Source organism: Hyposmocoma kahamanoa, unplaced genomic scaffold (genome assembly GCF_003589595.1).
Source record: "Hyposmocoma kahamanoa isolate Upper Pololo Valley unplaced genomic scaffold, ASM358959v1 232, whole genome shotgun sequence".
In the NCBI taxonomy this organism is placed as follows: domain Eukaryota; kingdom Metazoa; phylum Arthropoda; class Insecta; order Lepidoptera; family Cosmopterigidae; genus Hyposmocoma; species Hyposmocoma kahamanoa.
The window spans coordinates 6,136,005-6,155,457 of NW_020653750.1; the positions used below are offsets into that span (position 1 = coordinate 6,136,005).

Sequence of the window (19,453 nt, forward strand, 5' to 3'; positions counted from 1 at the left end):
TTCTGAGGTACTAATAGAATTAATAATTGGTAAAAGAATGTATATATATATATATATATATATATATATATCCCTTGAAATTCTGCCACAAAGTGCATTTGCCTGTGAGTGGATACAAACAGACTCACCTTTCTGCCTTTCGTATCCTGCCTCGTTGAAGTAGGGCTCAGCATTGAGAATAAGCCCTTGCAGTGACACGATCACTTGCAGCAGCGAGCTGTCCTTGCCCCACACTTCCACACCGCGCCCCGACCACGTGCCCAGTAGAGACACGCACACCTGACAAATTGATTTTACTTTTTACTGACCGTATTTAGGGTCCATTAGATGTGGTGTTAATGATTTAAATATCACGAATATAGTACCAACAATATTAACAAATTAATTTTTCTTTTTTACTTTGGTGCTTAATTTTTTTTAAGTAGGCTCTAATTATTATTATCAAAGCTCAATACTTCCAAGTTCTTTTTATACCGAAAAAGTATGCGTAACAGTCATTGACTTACAAATAAATGGACGACGGGTCTAATACTAAAACCACGAAAAAAATGTCCCAAGTCAACCTATTTAAACATAGTGACATGTAAAGGAATATGAAAAAGCTAAAAAGTTGAATTTAAATTGTAATGTCATTGCAGTACTGCCTAATTTTGCTTGCAACAACTGAAAGCCGCAAAAAAACACCATATTCAGCTTCTACTGAAAACTTATCAAAATGCACCATATGTAGTTTCTAGTGAAAACTACTTGAACACAGGTATAATGGAGTAGCCTTTATTATTTATAAATAAATTTTATAGGTAAATGTTGAATTTTATACAATGCCATTTATTACGAGCTAGGGTGTCTGACTTTTTTTCTTGAGTTTCGAGAGTTCTCGTACCCGATTTCTCGAGTTATACGAGAATTTTTTTGAAAACCGTAAAAATCAGCTCAATCAACTATAAAACTAAATGTGAACTTCTCGAAAATTGTTTTGCTCTGGGTGTTCTGAGTTATGCCCCGGAATAAATTCCATCGTTCTTGGTACCAAGACCAGAACCATTTAGAAAACTTAATTTGTTAAATTGATCCTACCGGTATTGAACCCGGGAACTTCTCATTCAATGCCCACAGTGCAAACCGTTAGGCTATCAAGGTTGTACTATTTGTATTATTATGCAGTGTTTTTGTTCACTCATTGATGTAATCACATACCAAAGCTTTAATATTATGGTCTTTTATCAAGCTTGCATCAGCTCTGGTTTCCTTTCTTTTCTTACCATTTTCTTAACCCGTTCGTGCATAGTACTGAAATTATACTGCGCTCAAAAATGTCACCACTTTTCTACATGCCGTAGTGCTTACATTGATTCAATACAATTATTACGGTTTATCACTGACGACGGTTGATTCCGTCAACAGGCATAGTCGTACTGCTCATAGTTCTTGCAAATGTTTCTTGTGCATGAAAAAGTACGGCTATGACGGTAGTAGGGTATTTGCCGCTGTGAGACAATTACAAAATTAAAATGCGCGATATTGATTGCGCAAGAGAAACGCTTTCCAAAATAAACACGTAGGTACTAATTAATAATAACAATTATAATAACGCACACACTCAACATTGCCCCGCATTAAGGAAACCCTGTGTCGCGAGTGCCATAGATACATAACCACAAATTACACTCAAACTCACGAGAGAAATAAATGTAGGCCATACAAAAACCTAAAAAAATACTTTCGGGATTATGGAAATTCATGCAAACGTTATTTCGGGCAAATGTATTTTCGGTCTTCTGACTCGTAACCCCGAGCCGTAGAAAGAGTACAACAATATTTGAAAGTATTACTCACATGTATTAAAAAATATTTTAATAATAACATTAGCATCAAAATGACTCTATGAAATTTTTGTTCTGACTATTTCAAACGCTTGTGTTTCAAACAATTGAAATTGACGTGATGGGTCTCGTTCAGTCTTTTACGCAAGCAGTGAGTCGGAAAGAGACAGTTAGCTATGTGATTATTTTGATTGCTTTTGTAATTTATATTTACGATTAATTTAAATATAAATTAAATACTATATATACTAGTGCATAAAATAACACTTTGATAACTATGATAACACAATGTAGTACTTACTGATAATATGATATACCACCCTGTTTTTTCACTTTAGTTGACTAATTTTTACAAGGTTTTACTACACAATACGGCATCATTGACAAGCGCGCTGTCAGTCGAACAAACGAAGACAAAAGCGTGATTGACGCTCTGTATACGATTTTAACGCCCTGTAAGTTCGGGCACTTTTTAGCGCGGACCCGACGTCCATTTATTTGGAAGTCAATGGTAGCAGTGCTCCTTTAATAATTTTATTGACGCAATTGCCTACACCTGGCGCCATCTACCGTGCTTGTCACGAATTACTGCATGAAAACAACATGGCGTGCGTCATTTCTCGAGACTGGTGGCTTGCGGGGAAGCTTAGGGAATAAAAGCGAGTTTGGTTCTCACAACAGACGCGACCATTTGATACCATAGTTATTATTTTCTCTTGTAAATTGCTTACGAGTTATAAAGTGCAAGCATCACTGTCGTTTTTATTAAATATAAATTTGAATGCTAGCAGACCCCCGCTCCTGTGACATTTACGAGATCTGAGAGTTTTCGCTAACTCAGACACCCCGCAACTTAAAATTGTGATAGCAAAAGACTGTATTACTGCATAACGTGTTATGCAAAATGATTTTTAAAACTTACAGTGTATTTTAGTTTCTAATATCTCATTCGAAAACACTAATACCTCCAAAGTTGAAATGTCAGGGTATAAATTAGCGCTGTTAAATCAAAACACTAAGTGACTTTACATTGTTATTGGTTTGGCACGGCAGTACTGGACTCAGCATTGTTTTACTATGGAAAAATGGGCCGCCGTGATTGCTCCCCTTTACTACTCTCTCACCATCCGCATTCATCTGACATATAGTCTGGCAATACAAAAATAATGTGTTATTTCACTTAAAAAAACGACAGCGTAGAAACTAATTTATCACTATACTCTGTCCAACCATTTATTTAACTTTTGAAAGCTAGAATTCTAATTAATTAGTGATGTCCTAATGCGTTTCCGATTCGAATGTTTATAACAATCGATTTTATTTTTTTTATTTGCTTAGTTGGTATAGCGTCTGGCACGGCCTGCTAAGACGTCGGTTCGAATCCGGCCGGATCGAAGGAATTTTGAGTGTTCGATCTTTGTATTAATTATAACAAACTAGGGATTCATTTCACAAAAAATGATTGAATACCAATTCAATAAAAAAAAATTAAAATCGATTTTATTTGTGAAGTAGTTTTAATGGTGAATGTGGACGGGTTTAAAAAAGAAGATATTGACTGGTTGGGATCGTGATGTTGCATTTGACAATTTGTGTACTCAAGAATGAATAATTAATGTTAATGAGGATTCAAGTCATGATTCCCGCTCACATGGAGAAGAATCCGACGCTTCATTATAATAAACAAAATAAGAATTTATTATAATTACTTATAATTTATTTCTTTTCATTATTATTACACAGGTATTAAAATTTATCAACTTGAATAATCTTCGTTACATAATCTGTAGGCTCGAATAAACTATCGGAGCTAAAGAGCACGTCGCTTCACTAAAATTAAAAAAATAAAAGAGTCCAGGAAGCATTTTTTGTCTATGGTTGTATGTCAATGTATAAATAAAAATAAATTTCAAAAATAACCACTTATCCAAATAACAATCGTATTAGTGGGCAATAACACATTATTAGTATGCTTAACATAAGTGAACAATGGCTGCAAAAAATATATTTATGGTATTGCTCCCAAATAGTGGAGCATCGATAGATAGACCATACTCAATTGACCTTATTACACCATAGGGTGTAGTAAGCGCAAAGATTGAAATGCGTCTATACGCAGTTAAAGGAGTGCAACAATTTTTTGTTTAGACGTATTATAAAAACAATGTATAATGTGAATTATATGTGGTACTGTTGTTGTATCTAAGAAAAATGAGTTAATACACATTATTTAATATTAATGCAATTAAATTCGACGATAATGGATTAAATAGCAGTAGAGCTCCTTGTAAAAGAGTTTGTCGAGAGAAGTACTGCCACATCAACTATTTCTGTCGCCAAGCAGCATTAACTGTATTCCGGTTTTGAAGGGTAAGGGTGCTGGTGAAATTACAGGCACATGAAACTTGTCAACTTATATCCCAGATTGACGGGGGCATTGGCAGTGCCCTTCAAATCTTTGCGATTTAAAGCTCTGAGTGGCACTGCAACTGTTATGGACGGGCGTGTAGCTTACCACTAGACACACGACTTGTTAGTCTTATTACTTGATATTATTATTATGAAACAGAACAAAGTCTTACCTTGCCATCTTCATATAGATTGGGGTTAAGGCGGTCTGTGCAGTACGAGTGATAGTGGCAAAGTGGCGGCGCGCGCGGATACTCCCCTCCGAGTTGCACGTCGAACACGAACAGCCCGTCTTCGTACGGCGTCTTTGTAGGCCCGGCGATCATCACCGACAGAAGGTCGATGCGGTCTTCGTACCCGCGAACCCATACCTGCTCATATTAAAATATGATTGTAGGATTTGTACTTTCGATTAGTCTGAAAAGACAGATCGTGAAGACGAATCGTACCGTGTACGGTAAAAAGTATGACATGCAGTCAAATATAGTGACAAATGCAAAATAAATAATAGAAAAAAATGCAGGGCGAGTATGTAGCTAAGTCTACTCTTCTGTATTACATAGGCATTGTTTATTATTGTTCAATACTAACGAAATAGCACGACCAAGATATACATACTCCAGGAGGCAAATCACTCTTGAGCAGCTTAATTTCACGCTTGACAGCCGAGTAGAAAGTCCGTGGTTCAGACGGCTGCAGAATAGAAAGACGGAAGCGGTGACCACTCGGTGCACTCTCCAAAACACAGAAGCCTTCGCCGTCATCTTTTGTCTCGCTCCCTCCAAGGGCATTAGCAGCGTTTAAGGAGTCCGTATCTCCTTCTAATTCGGCGCCTTCGGCTGTTGCTAGCGGTGCCGTATCGGGCACTATCGGTGCCGCTAAAATGTTTGGAAACATTCTCTGTATATCAACTGTTACTGTACATTACACATATACAACAAAACTAACAAAAATAATGTATCACACAATAATGTATGTATCACACATTAAGAACAAATGATACAAAACAGAAACAGAATCTTGTCGAATGTAGCAGAATTGAATTAATTTGGGTATAAAAATACATTGTAAAGTTTTAAAGCACGACAATAATTCGCAATGAGGGAAAATCAATTTTCTACATACGATTTTCATCGGATTTGCCGCTGGCGTTCCCTTCGTTCTTAGTCTCACCAGCCGGTTTGTCTTTCTCCTCCTCGGCCAGGCTTACTACCAACGCGCCGTATTGACTGGAAACATTACATTAGTCAGTCATTACAGTAGACAGAAAATTACATATGTCAGACTGGAATCATTACATAAAACGCAATTCAATTGTGAAAGGTAAAGACAATAGCATTCTCAGAGCGGTCACGCATTATAGAGGCCAAGACTTTGACTACTGGCCCCATAGTCCAGACGATACACCGTAACTACTAATATTTACAACGCATTCTATACTCTAGCCAAATTCTATGAATTAGAAATTTCGATAAACAAAAACATTATTTTTAGGGTTTTTTACCTCAGACTGTTGATAATATGAATCTTGAAGTTATGTTTGTGATGAATAAATATTCATCATCATGTTCAATCGAAGTTTCAAATCACTAGTATTTTGAAACCAACATAAAAATTACAAGTAATTAATTATTATAAAACTTTTGAAGGAAGAGATTGTAAACATTGAAGTAGTAATTTAAGACTACAATCTGAAATTGACGTTGGACGAGATATGTTAATATCAGTAAATCTTACAATTTTGTTTTTTTTCATCTGACATTTCCCACTATCTAGCAGTAAGCATTAATAGGTATCAGAATCTTAATTACTTTATTTTTAATCATACGTATCAATAGATACTTTGCAAACTTTATAATAATTGGCTAGGTAAGCATTATTTCTATACAATCCAATTACCTGCTGACTTATTTCAATTCCAATTACGCGAGCAGTCAGTGAGCAGAGCTAGCCTAAATAATAAGCATGGTAAAAAAATGTTCGTTATACCTGCCATCATTGGTTGTCTAGCAACGTTTTGTTATTAAACATTCTATATCGAATTTGGCTACAGTTTAGACTTATAGTCCAAAATGGACGTGTAATTCAGTGTATCGACTAGTCGATTTGGACTTAGATTAAAATTATGTAATATAATGATCTGGGCCGATAGTCATCGTCTGTATGACGTTCAGGTACTTGTGCCTAAAAGCGCTTCTGAACAACCAATAAGGATGTAACCGTTTTCACATCTGCTTTCATTTAGCCGGTCTTTGTGATGTTTGTTTCAACGACCAATAGGATATGGCTACTTTCACATCTGCCCGCAGTAAATGTAAATAACGAAATCGTAATTGATTGTCCCACTTTGAAGGATAATGGATCAGAGCGACTTCACACGAGATACCAACTAAGCGTGGAATAACAACAGACATTATGTACGTATACAGAAGTGGAATAACACAATTTTTGTTATATCGATGGCACGGTTATGTAAGCTCCCAACGCATTATATTAACCATAAACGAAAAGCCAGCATACAAGGACAGAACAACCAACCACCTCTATAAAATTTACCATGCACATAAATAAGTACATTAGGGTAAAACAATATCGAGAGGTTCACGCAAGACTTACATTAAACAACTTTACTACGCGGTCTACAATGGTCAAAGGTCATCGACATACAAATACGAAACTATTTCGGAAAACAGAGAAATTAAGTTACCACTTTTTACAGTTACAAAACGGAAATAAAAATAAATAAAATAAGACGGAAGAACTACATGTTGCAATTCACTACGGTATATTACGGATTGTACATAGACTGAAAATAGTGTTGTGTAAATTGACAACTTTTTAATCATTCAAATGTTGTGAAAATGATTTTGAAATGATTCTTTAATTGAAGAAAATAGTAGAGAAAACAAACAAAACGGAATTTCGAAAATGAGGAAATACTGTGCACATGAAATGGAGTCGTTATAACAGATTGTTTGTACTTTTTTTTTCTGAGAAATTAGATTGTTTAATATAAGTATTGCGATCTAAGATACACATAGACATATATTTTTTTAAAGTACCTACAGATTAAACACATGATATTCAAGAATATTTATGGTACAAAGGTCAAATTATATACTTGAGCATTGCAGAAAATTGGCAACATCTATATGTATGAATTAATACCCAATAGTGCGAAACAACACCAACTACAAAATCAATTGTTATAATTGCACTTACGAACGTGGAACTAATCTCTCGGTTCCTTTTACGTCAGCACTTACAATCTAAACGTTTGTGTTCATAGCGTTGGAAACACATAGGTTTGTGTACACTAACGAAAAATAAACAAATATTGTAAGTTTTGTTTTCTTTTTTTATGATACCCAGTGAAGGGACGAATATGTCGTGCGTAATCTATAACAGTCGCAGTGCCACTCAGAACTTTAAATCGCAATGATCTGAGGGGCACTCCCACTGCGCCCGTCACTCTGAGACATAAATTGACAATTTCCATGTGCCTGTAATTTCTCCAGCACCCTTACCCTTCAAAACCGGAGCGCAGTAATACTCGCATTACTGCTTAGCGGCAGAAATAGGTAAGGTGTCAAGTACTTCCTTGGATGAACTCTTTTCACAAGGAGTTCTACTGCTGCTTTTGTATTGTACAAATAGCAAGTGTGTTTATAGCAGAGCAAAGAACATATTTACAATTTGCCACACTGCTCAATCAGACTCAGATTTTATAGGGTTATAAGAGGGAGGTCAACTCATTTTGGAATATGAATAATGAGGCTGAATGTATCGAAAAAGTTACTCCTTATTTAGCCAAGTTACTGAACACAACGTTCGTTAGAATAACAACAAACATTTCACATTTCGAAGCAATATTATTAAAAATATTGGCACTGCATTGTCCAGTAACTCGGTGCATGAAAATAAGTACGATTAAAAAAATTGATGACACCAAAATAATTACATAAGTTTGCTATTGGAAGTCTGTACTTAACCAATAGACAGGAATCTTTGAGGAGCTCATTCATCGCATTGCGCACATTTATCGATTTCCCTTGCATTACCTGTTCCAATCCATATTTTGTTATGGAATTAAAAAAAAATTGTTTGTATTCTTGGTGAATACGCATAAGCTCCTAGTTTCTGATCAGCTTTTGAAATCAGCCTGTACATAGACAGAAATGTGGAAAGGGATAGCTAATTAATACGGAAAACTAAAAAGGGAAACTAAAGGGACAACAGAAGAGTAAAGCAAGTACAAGAGTCCAGCGAACATGGCAAACCAACATAAACAATAAAGGTAAAGAAACAAAAATGTAAGCTCACACTGAAAAGTGGTAGGGTAACTTCTCCTTAGTCGCGTTTTGATTTCTCATTAAGCCGTTAAGGAATTCGGCCAACTCTTGCGGCCTTCTCCTGCGGAAGATAAACAATTTATTACCTTTTCTAACAATTCTATCCATGCCTGTCTCCATTGATGTGACAAGGTAAACTTTGTGTTTTTAATTCCAAATCATAAGTAAAATTATTATTTTTTTATATACCGCTCCTTACAGTATAATCGTGCGTGTGTCCTGTCATATCGCCGTAATACATCACAGCGTCTACTTAACATTACATTAGCAGTGTTCATGGTTTTTACTGATTTAGCAGCACAAAGTACATACCGGCTAACTTCGGCATGCGCCTTGATCAATTGTTGATGGATCAGCGAGCACAGCTTGTAGCAAACGTTGCGAGTCGTCCCGTCCACGTCGGTTGCCTCGTCAGCTGTGATCAAACTTAAATAGTAACAAAGGCGACCAACAAGTTATAGTCTAGGAATAAGTAACATTTTCACGTATATTTTTGAAGATTTCGACTTTATACCTCATCACTTTTTCGAGCAAAAATCATTTGAATTCATTGAGTACGCAATCAAAATTACAACTTATAACCGTATTTGAAAAATGTTAGCACAAAAATGGGTTTAAAATATATTTAAAAGGAAGTATGGATTGGTTATGGTTGCATAGCACGTTACGAAAAAAATCATTCGGCTCATGCAATTAAAGTGTTTGTAGTCGATTAGTAAATCGAATAATTCAATCATAATGGAACAAGTATCTAAGTGTAAGGATTTGAAGGAAGATTAAGATTTACTTTTAAAGGTCATGTTGTCATGTAAGAAAAACCATTAGTACTCGTAGTACAAGTACACCATGTACTAATACTATGTATGAAAACATCATCACTCAGTATCCAATCACATTTTTTGTGAGTAATCAGCAGTGAAGTCGCAAAAAGAATTGTTCTTCCATCTGATTCCATTAAATAAATTGATTCATGTAATTAATTAAGTGATTCGTAGTTTACAGTACACCAGGCCATCACTAAGCTGTCTGTGGTTGTGTCAGTGACCAGTTTGTTTACCTTTTCAGTATTTGGATTGAAAAAGTAAGTTAACAAGAGGTTTTATTTTTCTGCAAACAGAACAAGCAGTATCAGTAATTTATTACGACAGATTGTCAACTTTTGTGGCAATTTCAACTAAACAAGATTAATTTTGAGTAAGTAGGGTTAGCACAAGGCGCGACTAGCGCGAGAGCGCCGTAAAGCGCGACATGCTGCTATTCTCGCTTAGAGACCTCGCGCTTTATGTCGCTCTCGCGCAAGTCGCGTCTATCGTGCTAGCCCTATAGTTTGTGTAGTGAAACAAAATATTTATATAATAGTGTGAAAGACAGCAGCGTTATTATCATCGAGTCTATAACCAGAAATAGAGACGAAATGTCATTTAATTTGTTTGAAAACTATTCTGCCATATCATTACTGTGATAACTGCGCTCCGATTGGCTGGATCGAGTTCGAAACAATTGACGGGTGTCGTCAATGCGTGCCGTCAATTGTTTCACTTCAAATCGACCAGTTAACTTGAGAAATTGTTTTGCTATAATGGACGTAAATTACAAAATTACATATTTAATATTTAATTACCGATGTAATGTGATTTCGTTTGTTTTGTAACTAGATGTTTTGCTGTTTTTCCCACACCACCGAATAGAACAGCACAGCATTGTTAGAGATATTATCTTTATTACAATAAATACAGAATATTTTTTGGAACATACGGAGACGTACGCACAGGTCAGTAGTTGGCCTGTCTATATATCAGTGCAAACGAGAGTTGATATTTATAAGAGCTGTATCGCTAATGTGTTACCAGGAATATATGGCCCTTATTTCGTCTCTATTTCTGGTTATATACTCGATTGTTATTATGCAGAAAGAAATCAATAAATAACAATTATGGAAGAAATATCAAGAGCATAACGTTAACAAAACTCTTTGAACATGTAGCAATTGGGTCCATGCAGTATACTCAACTTGATTTGCTGTTTGTTTTAAGTTTGAGATAGATATTTTTGTAGGAATGACACTAATTTTGGTATCATGGTTCAATACATTTACAGTTACAGTTTACAATTGCACTCAGCTTGTTTCCTGTGGATAATTAGATTGTTTGTATCTCACCGTTTTCACTGCCCGAAGGCTCCTTTGAAAGGTTTTGATCGGATCCCGACGCCTGAGCCGGGTCGATGTTCAAGTGTAGATCCTTCTTTGACGGAGTACTTTCAACCTGTAGTTAAAACCATATGCATTTAATTAACATTTTCACTGTCCGGACTAGTACTATATGTGGTAAACACTCCTCAAAAATTGTGTTACGGTTCAATACCAATCATAAGGTTTAAGACACTTATTCTCACTAGGAATTAATTACATGACAATACTGAGATACATATTACAAGTTTTTTTGATTGTGAAAGCATACAAGGACGGTAGCTCGTCTTGGTTACAAAATAAATGTAATAAATGATTACAAAATTTTGTAACTAAATAAAGAACTTACTTAAATTAAACTAGCTGGTATCGTCTTCGTCTGCGTAGAATAAGTACTTCGAATATCCTATTGTACTATACTAATTTTCATAGTTAATAATAATAATAATAACGCACACACTCAACATAGCCCCGCACTAGGGAAATCCTGTGTCGCGGGTACCATGGACACACACATAGACAACCACAAATTACACCCAAACTCACGAGAGAAATAAATGTAGGCCATACAAATATTTCTCTCGGCTCGGGAATCGAACCCGGTGACCTCTGCGTGGCAGTCCGGTATGGTAACCGTTCGGCCACGGAGGTAGTTATTGGTTCTCCATAAAAACTTTCATCGTCTATTTCATCCCCTTTAAAATTTATTTTATTGACAAAAAATAACCTGTGTATTTGACTCATTTGATGTGCCTTGAGGAAGCGACCAGGGTGCGGTAACGCGTATTTGATGTTTACTGTGTTTGTCGAATAGGCAAACAAGACCAATACTTTGTCACACATGGTATCGACACATGGTGATTGTTTCTCAAGTATATTTCTTATACTAACTGCCTCCATGGCCGAACGGTTACCAAGCCGGATTGCCACGCAGAGGTCCCGAGTTCGATAACCGTGCCGGGAGAAATGTATAGCCTACATTTATTTCTCTCGGGAGTAGTTTGTTTGTCTATGTATGTGTCCATGGCACCCGCGATACAGGATAGCCTTAGTGTGTGTGTGTTATTATTATTATTATTATAAAATACGCAAATACTAATTAAAAATTTTGCTCGAACACAAGGTGTGGCCAAGAATAAACAGACAGAACTCGCAAGAGTAAAGAAAATTAATCTTGTATAACGCTGCTATAGCATTTTTGTGCGTGATAGTCACTCTCGCGCTTATAGAGATAATCGACATGACGGTAATTTTTTACACTATAATTCCAGACAGTTCGGGGAAACCATATTTTCTGTTTTTGTGCTCGTTCCAAGCTCATGAGTACTACGTAGTTGTATTTGGGAAGTCCACTTACCTCCATGGGTTCAACGCAGACATTAGTTGTGATGATAGTGCGAGTAGGCTTGTCCTCTTCGTCGATAGACATGGCATCGATGGGCGTCGCCTCAGCCGACGGCTCGTTGGAAAACAGTCGCGCGAGTTGTTCGTGGACGCGCCTCTCGCCTGCGCAAGGTGTGGTTGCACCACGTTCACGCACTCGTTCTAAAAGACCCTGTGGAATAGAAAATGTCATGACCACCTTCTTGAAATTTTATTAGAAAAAGAAAACTCTTCTATGCCAAACAGTTGCGTATGAAGCGTATTGAACCGTCTATCACAACTGTCTGTGAACTACAGTGGTATTATTTTATTACGTCAGAGGGTTCGTATAATCTCAGTACAGAGTACTAAAAAAACCGACCTCAAAAGTACGTGGAATTACGTCTATTTGCTAAGTTTTATTGAAATATCCCCTAGTTCGCCACTATACAGGACTTGACACTGGAGATACAAAAAAAACATACAGTCGATTTGAGAACCTTCTCCTTTTTTGAAGTCGGTTAAAGAGTAAATAAATTTGCTCGGATACTTGGTGACGAACACTTAGTCTGGGTGTTCTGGGAAGTGCCTCGAAGTGAATTACGTTGCTCTGGTACTCATAATACAGGGAATTCTCTAGTTAGATCTAGGAGAGCCGAAGTCGTAGTAGAGAAGAAGTCGGTATTATACAGGATAAACGGAATGTGCTGTAGAATAGCATGATTTAATCCGCCTTCCCCTTTCCAGCATCGGGGGACTAGGCATAGGTTGGGGTTCCACCACTATATTGAGGATATTCCAATTTCGGAACTTATTGTACTATGAGTATCAAAGCAACGGAATTCACTCCGGGACACTTCTCACTACTCAGAACACCCAGACCAGAACCAATTTAGAAAAGATCTTTTCCCAAATTGGTCCTACCGAGAATCGAATCGACCACAATACAAATCCTTGGGCTGCAATGGTCGTCAAATTTAATAAGTAATATTAGCATATCGACTGTGAACTGGCAATCGGTACTATCTCAATTTTGACAATTTAACAGTATGAAGAAAAAATTGTTTGCGGTATTTATATAGCATCTGGTCCCCGTAGCATGGCTGCACATGATATTCGCGACGCGCGCGATAAAATTGAAATAAGATTATTATTCAATTTTATCGCGCGTATCGCGACTATCATGCGTAGCCAGGCTACGGAGCCTGGTCTATTAAATACAAATACGTAGTTTTTTATTACACATATACGTATGTACACTACGTATTTCTGTTTAATAAACCAGATGCTATATAAATTACTTTTTCTTCATTGTGTAAAGTTGTCAAAATTGAGATAGTACCGGTTGCCAGTTCACAGTCGATATTTATATTCACAGACTTACCAAGAAATGATCCTCGTGGAAGAACGAAGTGCCCATGAGCCGGTCTAAGAACCGACAATCCTTATACAGATTGAGAAGTTTACGCATGATCTGACAAATAAATTACGAAAATTATATAAACAGCTATGGTAACCTAGAGGGCGAACGGTTTCAATTGAGAGATTGATCAAATGGCGGCATGTACGGACTTTAATTTTTAAGTTACGTGTAATTTGTAAAATTTTAGTAACATTCCTTACGCTAGCGGTAAAGTAAAATATGGTGATGAAATTTGCAAGTCAAAGGGTCACAACCTGCATTGGGCCAGTGGCGCACTATGTCCTTAACCATATTATAAGACAAGTAGTGGTAACTCCATACAAACGTAGGAGCGCTGCTTGAATGTGTGCATGCCTGACCCATACCCTCGTATAATCTCGTGGTGCACTCGCGTTGCCAAGCGCGGGTCGCATCACGTACCATTCATTATAGAAATGAAGCCTTCACTCGGTGTTTAAAAAATGACATGTAATAGTAAATGCTTTTACTGTCGTGTTTTTGCTAAGTTCAACAAGAATACCTCAAATTCCGAAATGTTTTTCATTTCTATTTCATAATCCTACTCCTAATTGAGATACCAATCCGCGATGCTGGTACAAAGATATCTGCATTAACACTGCATTTAACGACGTTGTTTCAATATAGCACGACATTTTTTTTTATGATACTAAGTAGCAGGACCAACAAGCCATGTGCCTGGTGTTAAGCGACACGCCTGTCCACAGTAGTTGTAGTGCCACTCAGAGCTATAAATCATAAAGGTCTGAGGGACACTGCCACTGCGCCTGTCAGCCAAAGATATAAGTTGACAAGTCACATGTGCCTGTAATTTCATCAGCACCCTTACCCTTCAAAACCGAAACACAGTAATGCACACATTACTGCTTTGCGACAGAAAAAATAATAAGGTGGCAGTACTTCCCAGGACGAACTATGTTTGCAACCTGTAAAAACCACTAAATTAATATTGTGATAACCCTACGCACCAAGTGACGTGTAGGCATTGAGGCATTGACGCTGTGCAGACAGAAGTTGCACTAGTGGTCTTATTGCACTATGCCTTAAGCCTCTCTCTCTCGAGGAGATCAGTGCTCCAAATGAGAGTTTGTAAGTAATTTGATAGGATAATAAGTTCGTAGTTTATTTACGTAGCATAGTGTATTTAGTGTATTTTAGTAGCAGTCGAGCTCCTTGTGAAAGAGTTCGTCCAGGGAAGTACTGCCACCTTACCTATTTCTGCCGCCAAGCAGGAATGTCAGCATTACTGTGCTCCGGTCTTAAAGGGTAACGGTGCTGGTGAAATTACAGGCATATGAGACTTGTCAACTTACGTCTCAGGGTGACGGGCGCAGTGGCAGTGCCCCTCAGATCTTTGCGATTTAAAGCTGTGAGTGGTACTGCAAGTGTTATGGACAGGCGTGTAGCTTACCATCAGGCGCACGACTTGTTCGTCCAGTCACATGATACTATAAAAAAAATTAAAAGGAACCGAAAATACAATTACGGCTATGGAGTTCTTTGATTTATTTGATGGACAAAACCAATCTGAACTATTAATAAAGTTATTAGCATGTATAGATGTTTAAAAGGATATGAAATGACAGGTTAGTTTTTTGTTATATGATTAACATGATAAAAGTGTTCTTTCCTAGTTGGAACGACGCGATAACACGGTATTGACTATACAGTGTTATTGCGTCTATATCGCTGTAGTATATAAAACTGACAATCAACAACTTATAAAATCCAATTTCGATTTAATATTTGGTTATGTGTAAAATACTAACTTCGGACGACTATATTACTAACATCACAAACAATAACTTTTGTTCCATGACTTTCAATAAATTTATCAGATTTTACTTTCGTACAAAAATAAAATATTTCAGTGTAGAAAATTCAAAGGAAGTGATCACACGTATGCGTTACTACAAGTGCCTTCTCTTCTGCCTAATCTCTGATAATCTCGAAGGACGAAGCGAGAGTGTAATAAAAATATTTAAATAGACTTCTCTAAACGGTGATAACTCTGTGCGGTAACAAAAGAAAGTGTCAACCAGTCTGATGCAAAACGCAGGAGTTGGGAAACTTACTATATTACTACAGATGTAAAAAGTATCAGATAGTAAGTCGTGGAATAAAAGTTGTTGTTAATGATGTTAGTAACAATCGAGGTTATTAGTATTTTACAAATAACTCTATAGTGTTTAAGGTATAAGTGTGGTAACCACGTGTACCTCTTGGCTCTGCAGTGTGGGATGCTTAGCGAACATCTCTTCAAGGCGTCGCATGGCAACCCGTCCTCTCTCTATGTGTTGCGCCACTCGTGGCTCCAGCAGCCGCGGTACGATCGCAGCGGACGGCACCTCGACCATCGCCGGTGCTGCCTCCTCCGGTGGCGTAGGGGGCACTGAACATTTATTGTGTATTTTATAGCAAACTTAAATACACGGTTATATTATTTCACTTTACTTGTAATTTTCGAACCTCGACAAAAATATCGGCAATTTCGTACTAAATATTCAATGGATAGACGATTTACTTTTTACAACTTAAAGGAGGCTCTGCTTAGTTCGCAGAGCCTCCATTAAGTTGTTACAACCAGAAAACCACAGAAGTTAGAACTAGTCGCCAAAAATATCGTGAAATAAAAAAAATGACGTCATAATACCAGAAAAAGTATTGAGTTATTTTAATAGTATCATCGCCGGTGCTGTCTTATCGACGGCTCTATTTAAAAAACAGGCAATTCCGGTGCACAAAGCTGACAAATCATATTCCGGCCCAAAGTTGTCACATGAATATAGTAGTGTAATAAGGAAAAAAACTATTTTAGATTGGTTATATATAATCGGAACTACAGACACATTAAAGGCTGCACTTCACATGTTCATATTAGCGACTGGATGTTTGTTGTACTTGGACAAATACTTGACGTGCGATACACCTGCAACTACTGACACATACGCACATGGAGCCAAATAAGGAGTTAAAATAATGAATATGACCATAGTGTGGACGGTTTACTTGCGAAATTGCTATTTAACCCCTTTGATGTGCGTCAAGAAACCGACAAACGCGCGGTATCGCATGTTTGGTGTTTGTTATATTTGTCGAATAGCGAACAAGACAAATACTTTGTCACAACATGTACTATGTACACTCAGAATATAGATAGAGAGATATTAATAGCAATGTGAAGCGATACAATAACATTTTTTAATGATTAAAATTGTTTGCCAAAGTTGTGTAATAGTCACAGAAAAATATAGACCCTAATCACGTAGGTATTTCCTAGAATGGGAAGTCATTGTAACTAAATTTTTTATGTTTAATTAGCTATTTTGTTGTAGGATTTGTTTAGTACATTCTAGGGTCGGCGGACTAAAGCACAAAACTAAAAAAAGTGCTTCATTTTTTAATACATAATTATTTATTTTTTGTGTTGAAAGATTGTGAAGAGAATGATAAATTTGAAAAGACGCTACTAGAATTAAATTAAAGAAATTAAAGTTACACATTAATGAAGTAACAAATTAATTTGCCATAGGTGCTTTGACTTTTTTTGTAGATCAATTAATTTAAAAGAATGATGTTGAATATTGACTTATGTGCTTTAGTTCGCCGACGCTAAAATTTATTATTATTATTCAACTTAAGGGTAGATACTGACGTGCAGGGAACTTGGGCGGTTCGTTAAGCGGCTGAGTCGGCGTGGGCGGTTCGTTGTCGTGCGCCGAGCTCTGCGTCTCCCACGAGTCGTCAGACGCGGAACCCTCGGAGCCCCACAGCTCACCGTCCTCGGAATCATACTCGCCAACCTAAAATACACAAAGAGACGTTGAAATTAACGTTTCCATTTTATATTAAAATATCAATGTGCTGCCGTCTAGCGGTCAAGAGCTGAAAGACGACGCATTCGAGACGTTTACTTAGTTCTCCAAAAAAAAAAGCGACCATATTGCAGCGGTACTTTAATTTCTTGTAACAAAAAAAAAATATGATTAACAGAAATTTTAATACTTATCAAAATGAAATAAAATAAAACAACAATCATATGAAACACCACTATAGATAATATTACAAGTGCGATTATCATTTTTGCACTCCACAGTAGCAAAAGAAGGCATTTTTCTAAGATTTTCGAAGTTTTGCGCGAGATTAATTGACACAACCATGACGTACAAAACGAAAATGGCGGACTGAGCTTAAGTATGTGGAACGTCGCATACTGTTGGCACACGTGACACGCAAACTAAGCACTTCCACTGTATTTAATGTTCTGTGACACAATATGTTTACTATATGCTATACGAGAATTACGTTACGTCAAGGATATAATTGACTCGATAACTAACCTTATAAAGATCCTGTGGCCAGCACATGCTAGTATGACCATCCACCCACCACACTTTGACGCGGCCAGACGGAAAATTGTCGATGACCTGTGGAAAGAGATGTGAGGTTTGTCATTGGTAATTTTTTGTGAAATATATCTACTAGTTTTTATTATGAATAAATAAATAATACAAACATCGAACACAGATTTTTTAAATCTCAATAATACATTTAATCAAAAAGCGACATCTACGTCAATTGAGGCACCTGTAAAGGTACCGGCTGCAGTGAAGAAGGTTTTAACGTAACTCACTAGATGTCGCTAGCGGCGCAGAATGTTAAAAACTCCAGTAAGTTAACAAAAACATCTAGGAGAATTTCAACAACTAGATACTCGTAGGTCAGTTGGCAAGAGCAATGCTTACGGAGCAGTATGGTCGTGGGTTCAAGTCCCATCGGGTCGGGGAAAGTTATTCTAATGTGTATGATCTTTGTATTAATAATTATAATCCACTAGTTATTATAAATATTCATACAAAGTCAATAATTATAGAAGACTTGGTCTGTAGCTCAGTTAATAGGAGTGGTGGCCACAGTGTGGCTACAGACGCTGGTTTGAATCTATTCAGATCGAAGGAGATTTTTTTTGTATCAATAGTAATTACCATAATAGATCGGTTGCCGGTCGCAGTAATGAGGGTATGCGCATACGTCGAATACAGTCATTCTAATAATGAACTCTACGACATAGAAAACCAAAATCTTGTTCAGTAACGTCTACGGCCTAACTATAACTTAAAATCTTACAAAAGTTATTGGAAATGTCATAAAATGTGATGGTTCCATTTGAACTTTCAGAATGGCTTTGCCCAGAATGTTTTAAAATATTGTCATAGAAGCGTACTGAACGAGTTTAAGTAATAAATAAAATTGACGTAAACTGCATTAATTAGAAGCACGGGATATAAACTAAACAAATTGAATGGGGTCCCTATAATCCTTTCAAACGACGATATAAAATCAGCTGCTTCTACGAAATGTTCAAGTGTGCTGGCCCAAAATGGAAACAACTTATTATTAAAATTGTCCTTGAAACAATTTCAGTTTAGTATTGTTAAATATAGCGTCTAAGCAAAGGTTAACAAGACCTCGGTCCACCATGCTTTCTTATAACCTCCCAACCGTGTAACTTGAAACCGAGCACATTTCCGAAACCCGTTTTTCCCATACATATCCGAAGTCCGTTCTTTAGGTTTGAAGATACATGTCGTTGAAGAGTTTTGTTCCGTTTAGTCTAGTTTAAGAATATCCTCGGGGATAGTGCAATTACGCGTAACTAGCATTTGATTATGAGTCTCCATTTCGGTAATTTAGTCCCTAAGTCAAATCCGCGTGTATGTCGTGGCAATCAAATTAGCGTGGTGTACGGGAATCTATTGTTATCAGTCCGTAGACAACATAAATTAATGCTTACTGTGCAAAACGTAAAGTCGACGCCATTGTCATAACAAAGCAATAACGTCAAATTCATCTCCTGTGAAATTTGGTTTGGTGCAGA

The 19,453-nt window shown here is 36.9% G+C and overlaps 1 protein-coding gene across 1 annotated transcript in view; it reads right to left on the reverse strand.

Annotated features, from left to right (window-relative positions):
* The window catches only part of LOC113228643 ((E3-independent) E2 ubiquitin-conjugating enzyme UBE2O), a 41,849-nt gene that overhangs the window by 7,627 nt on the left and 14,769 nt on the right, over window positions 1-19,453 (reverse strand). The window contains exons 13-24 of the mRNA XM_026461999.1: window positions 17,916-18,002; window positions 17,231-17,378; window positions 15,795-15,967; window positions 13,519-13,608; window positions 12,130-12,327; window positions 10,743-10,848; window positions 8,897-8,999; window positions 8,556-8,645; window positions 5,358-5,461; window positions 4,851-5,110; window positions 4,406-4,603; window positions 129-279 (exon numbers count right to left, since the gene is read on the reverse strand). Of these exons, the coding sequence (XP_026317784.1) occupies window positions 129-279; window positions 4,406-4,603; window positions 4,851-5,110; window positions 5,358-5,461; window positions 8,556-8,645; window positions 8,897-8,999; window positions 10,743-10,848; window positions 12,130-12,327; window positions 13,519-13,608; window positions 15,795-15,967; window positions 17,231-17,378; window positions 17,916-18,002 (1,708 nt within the window). The remainder of the gene's footprint in view (window positions 1-128; window positions 280-4,405; window positions 4,604-4,850; window positions 5,111-5,357; window positions 5,462-8,555; window positions 8,646-8,896; window positions 9,000-10,742; window positions 10,849-12,129; window positions 12,328-13,518; window positions 13,609-15,794; window positions 15,968-17,230; window positions 17,379-17,915; window positions 18,003-19,453) is intronic.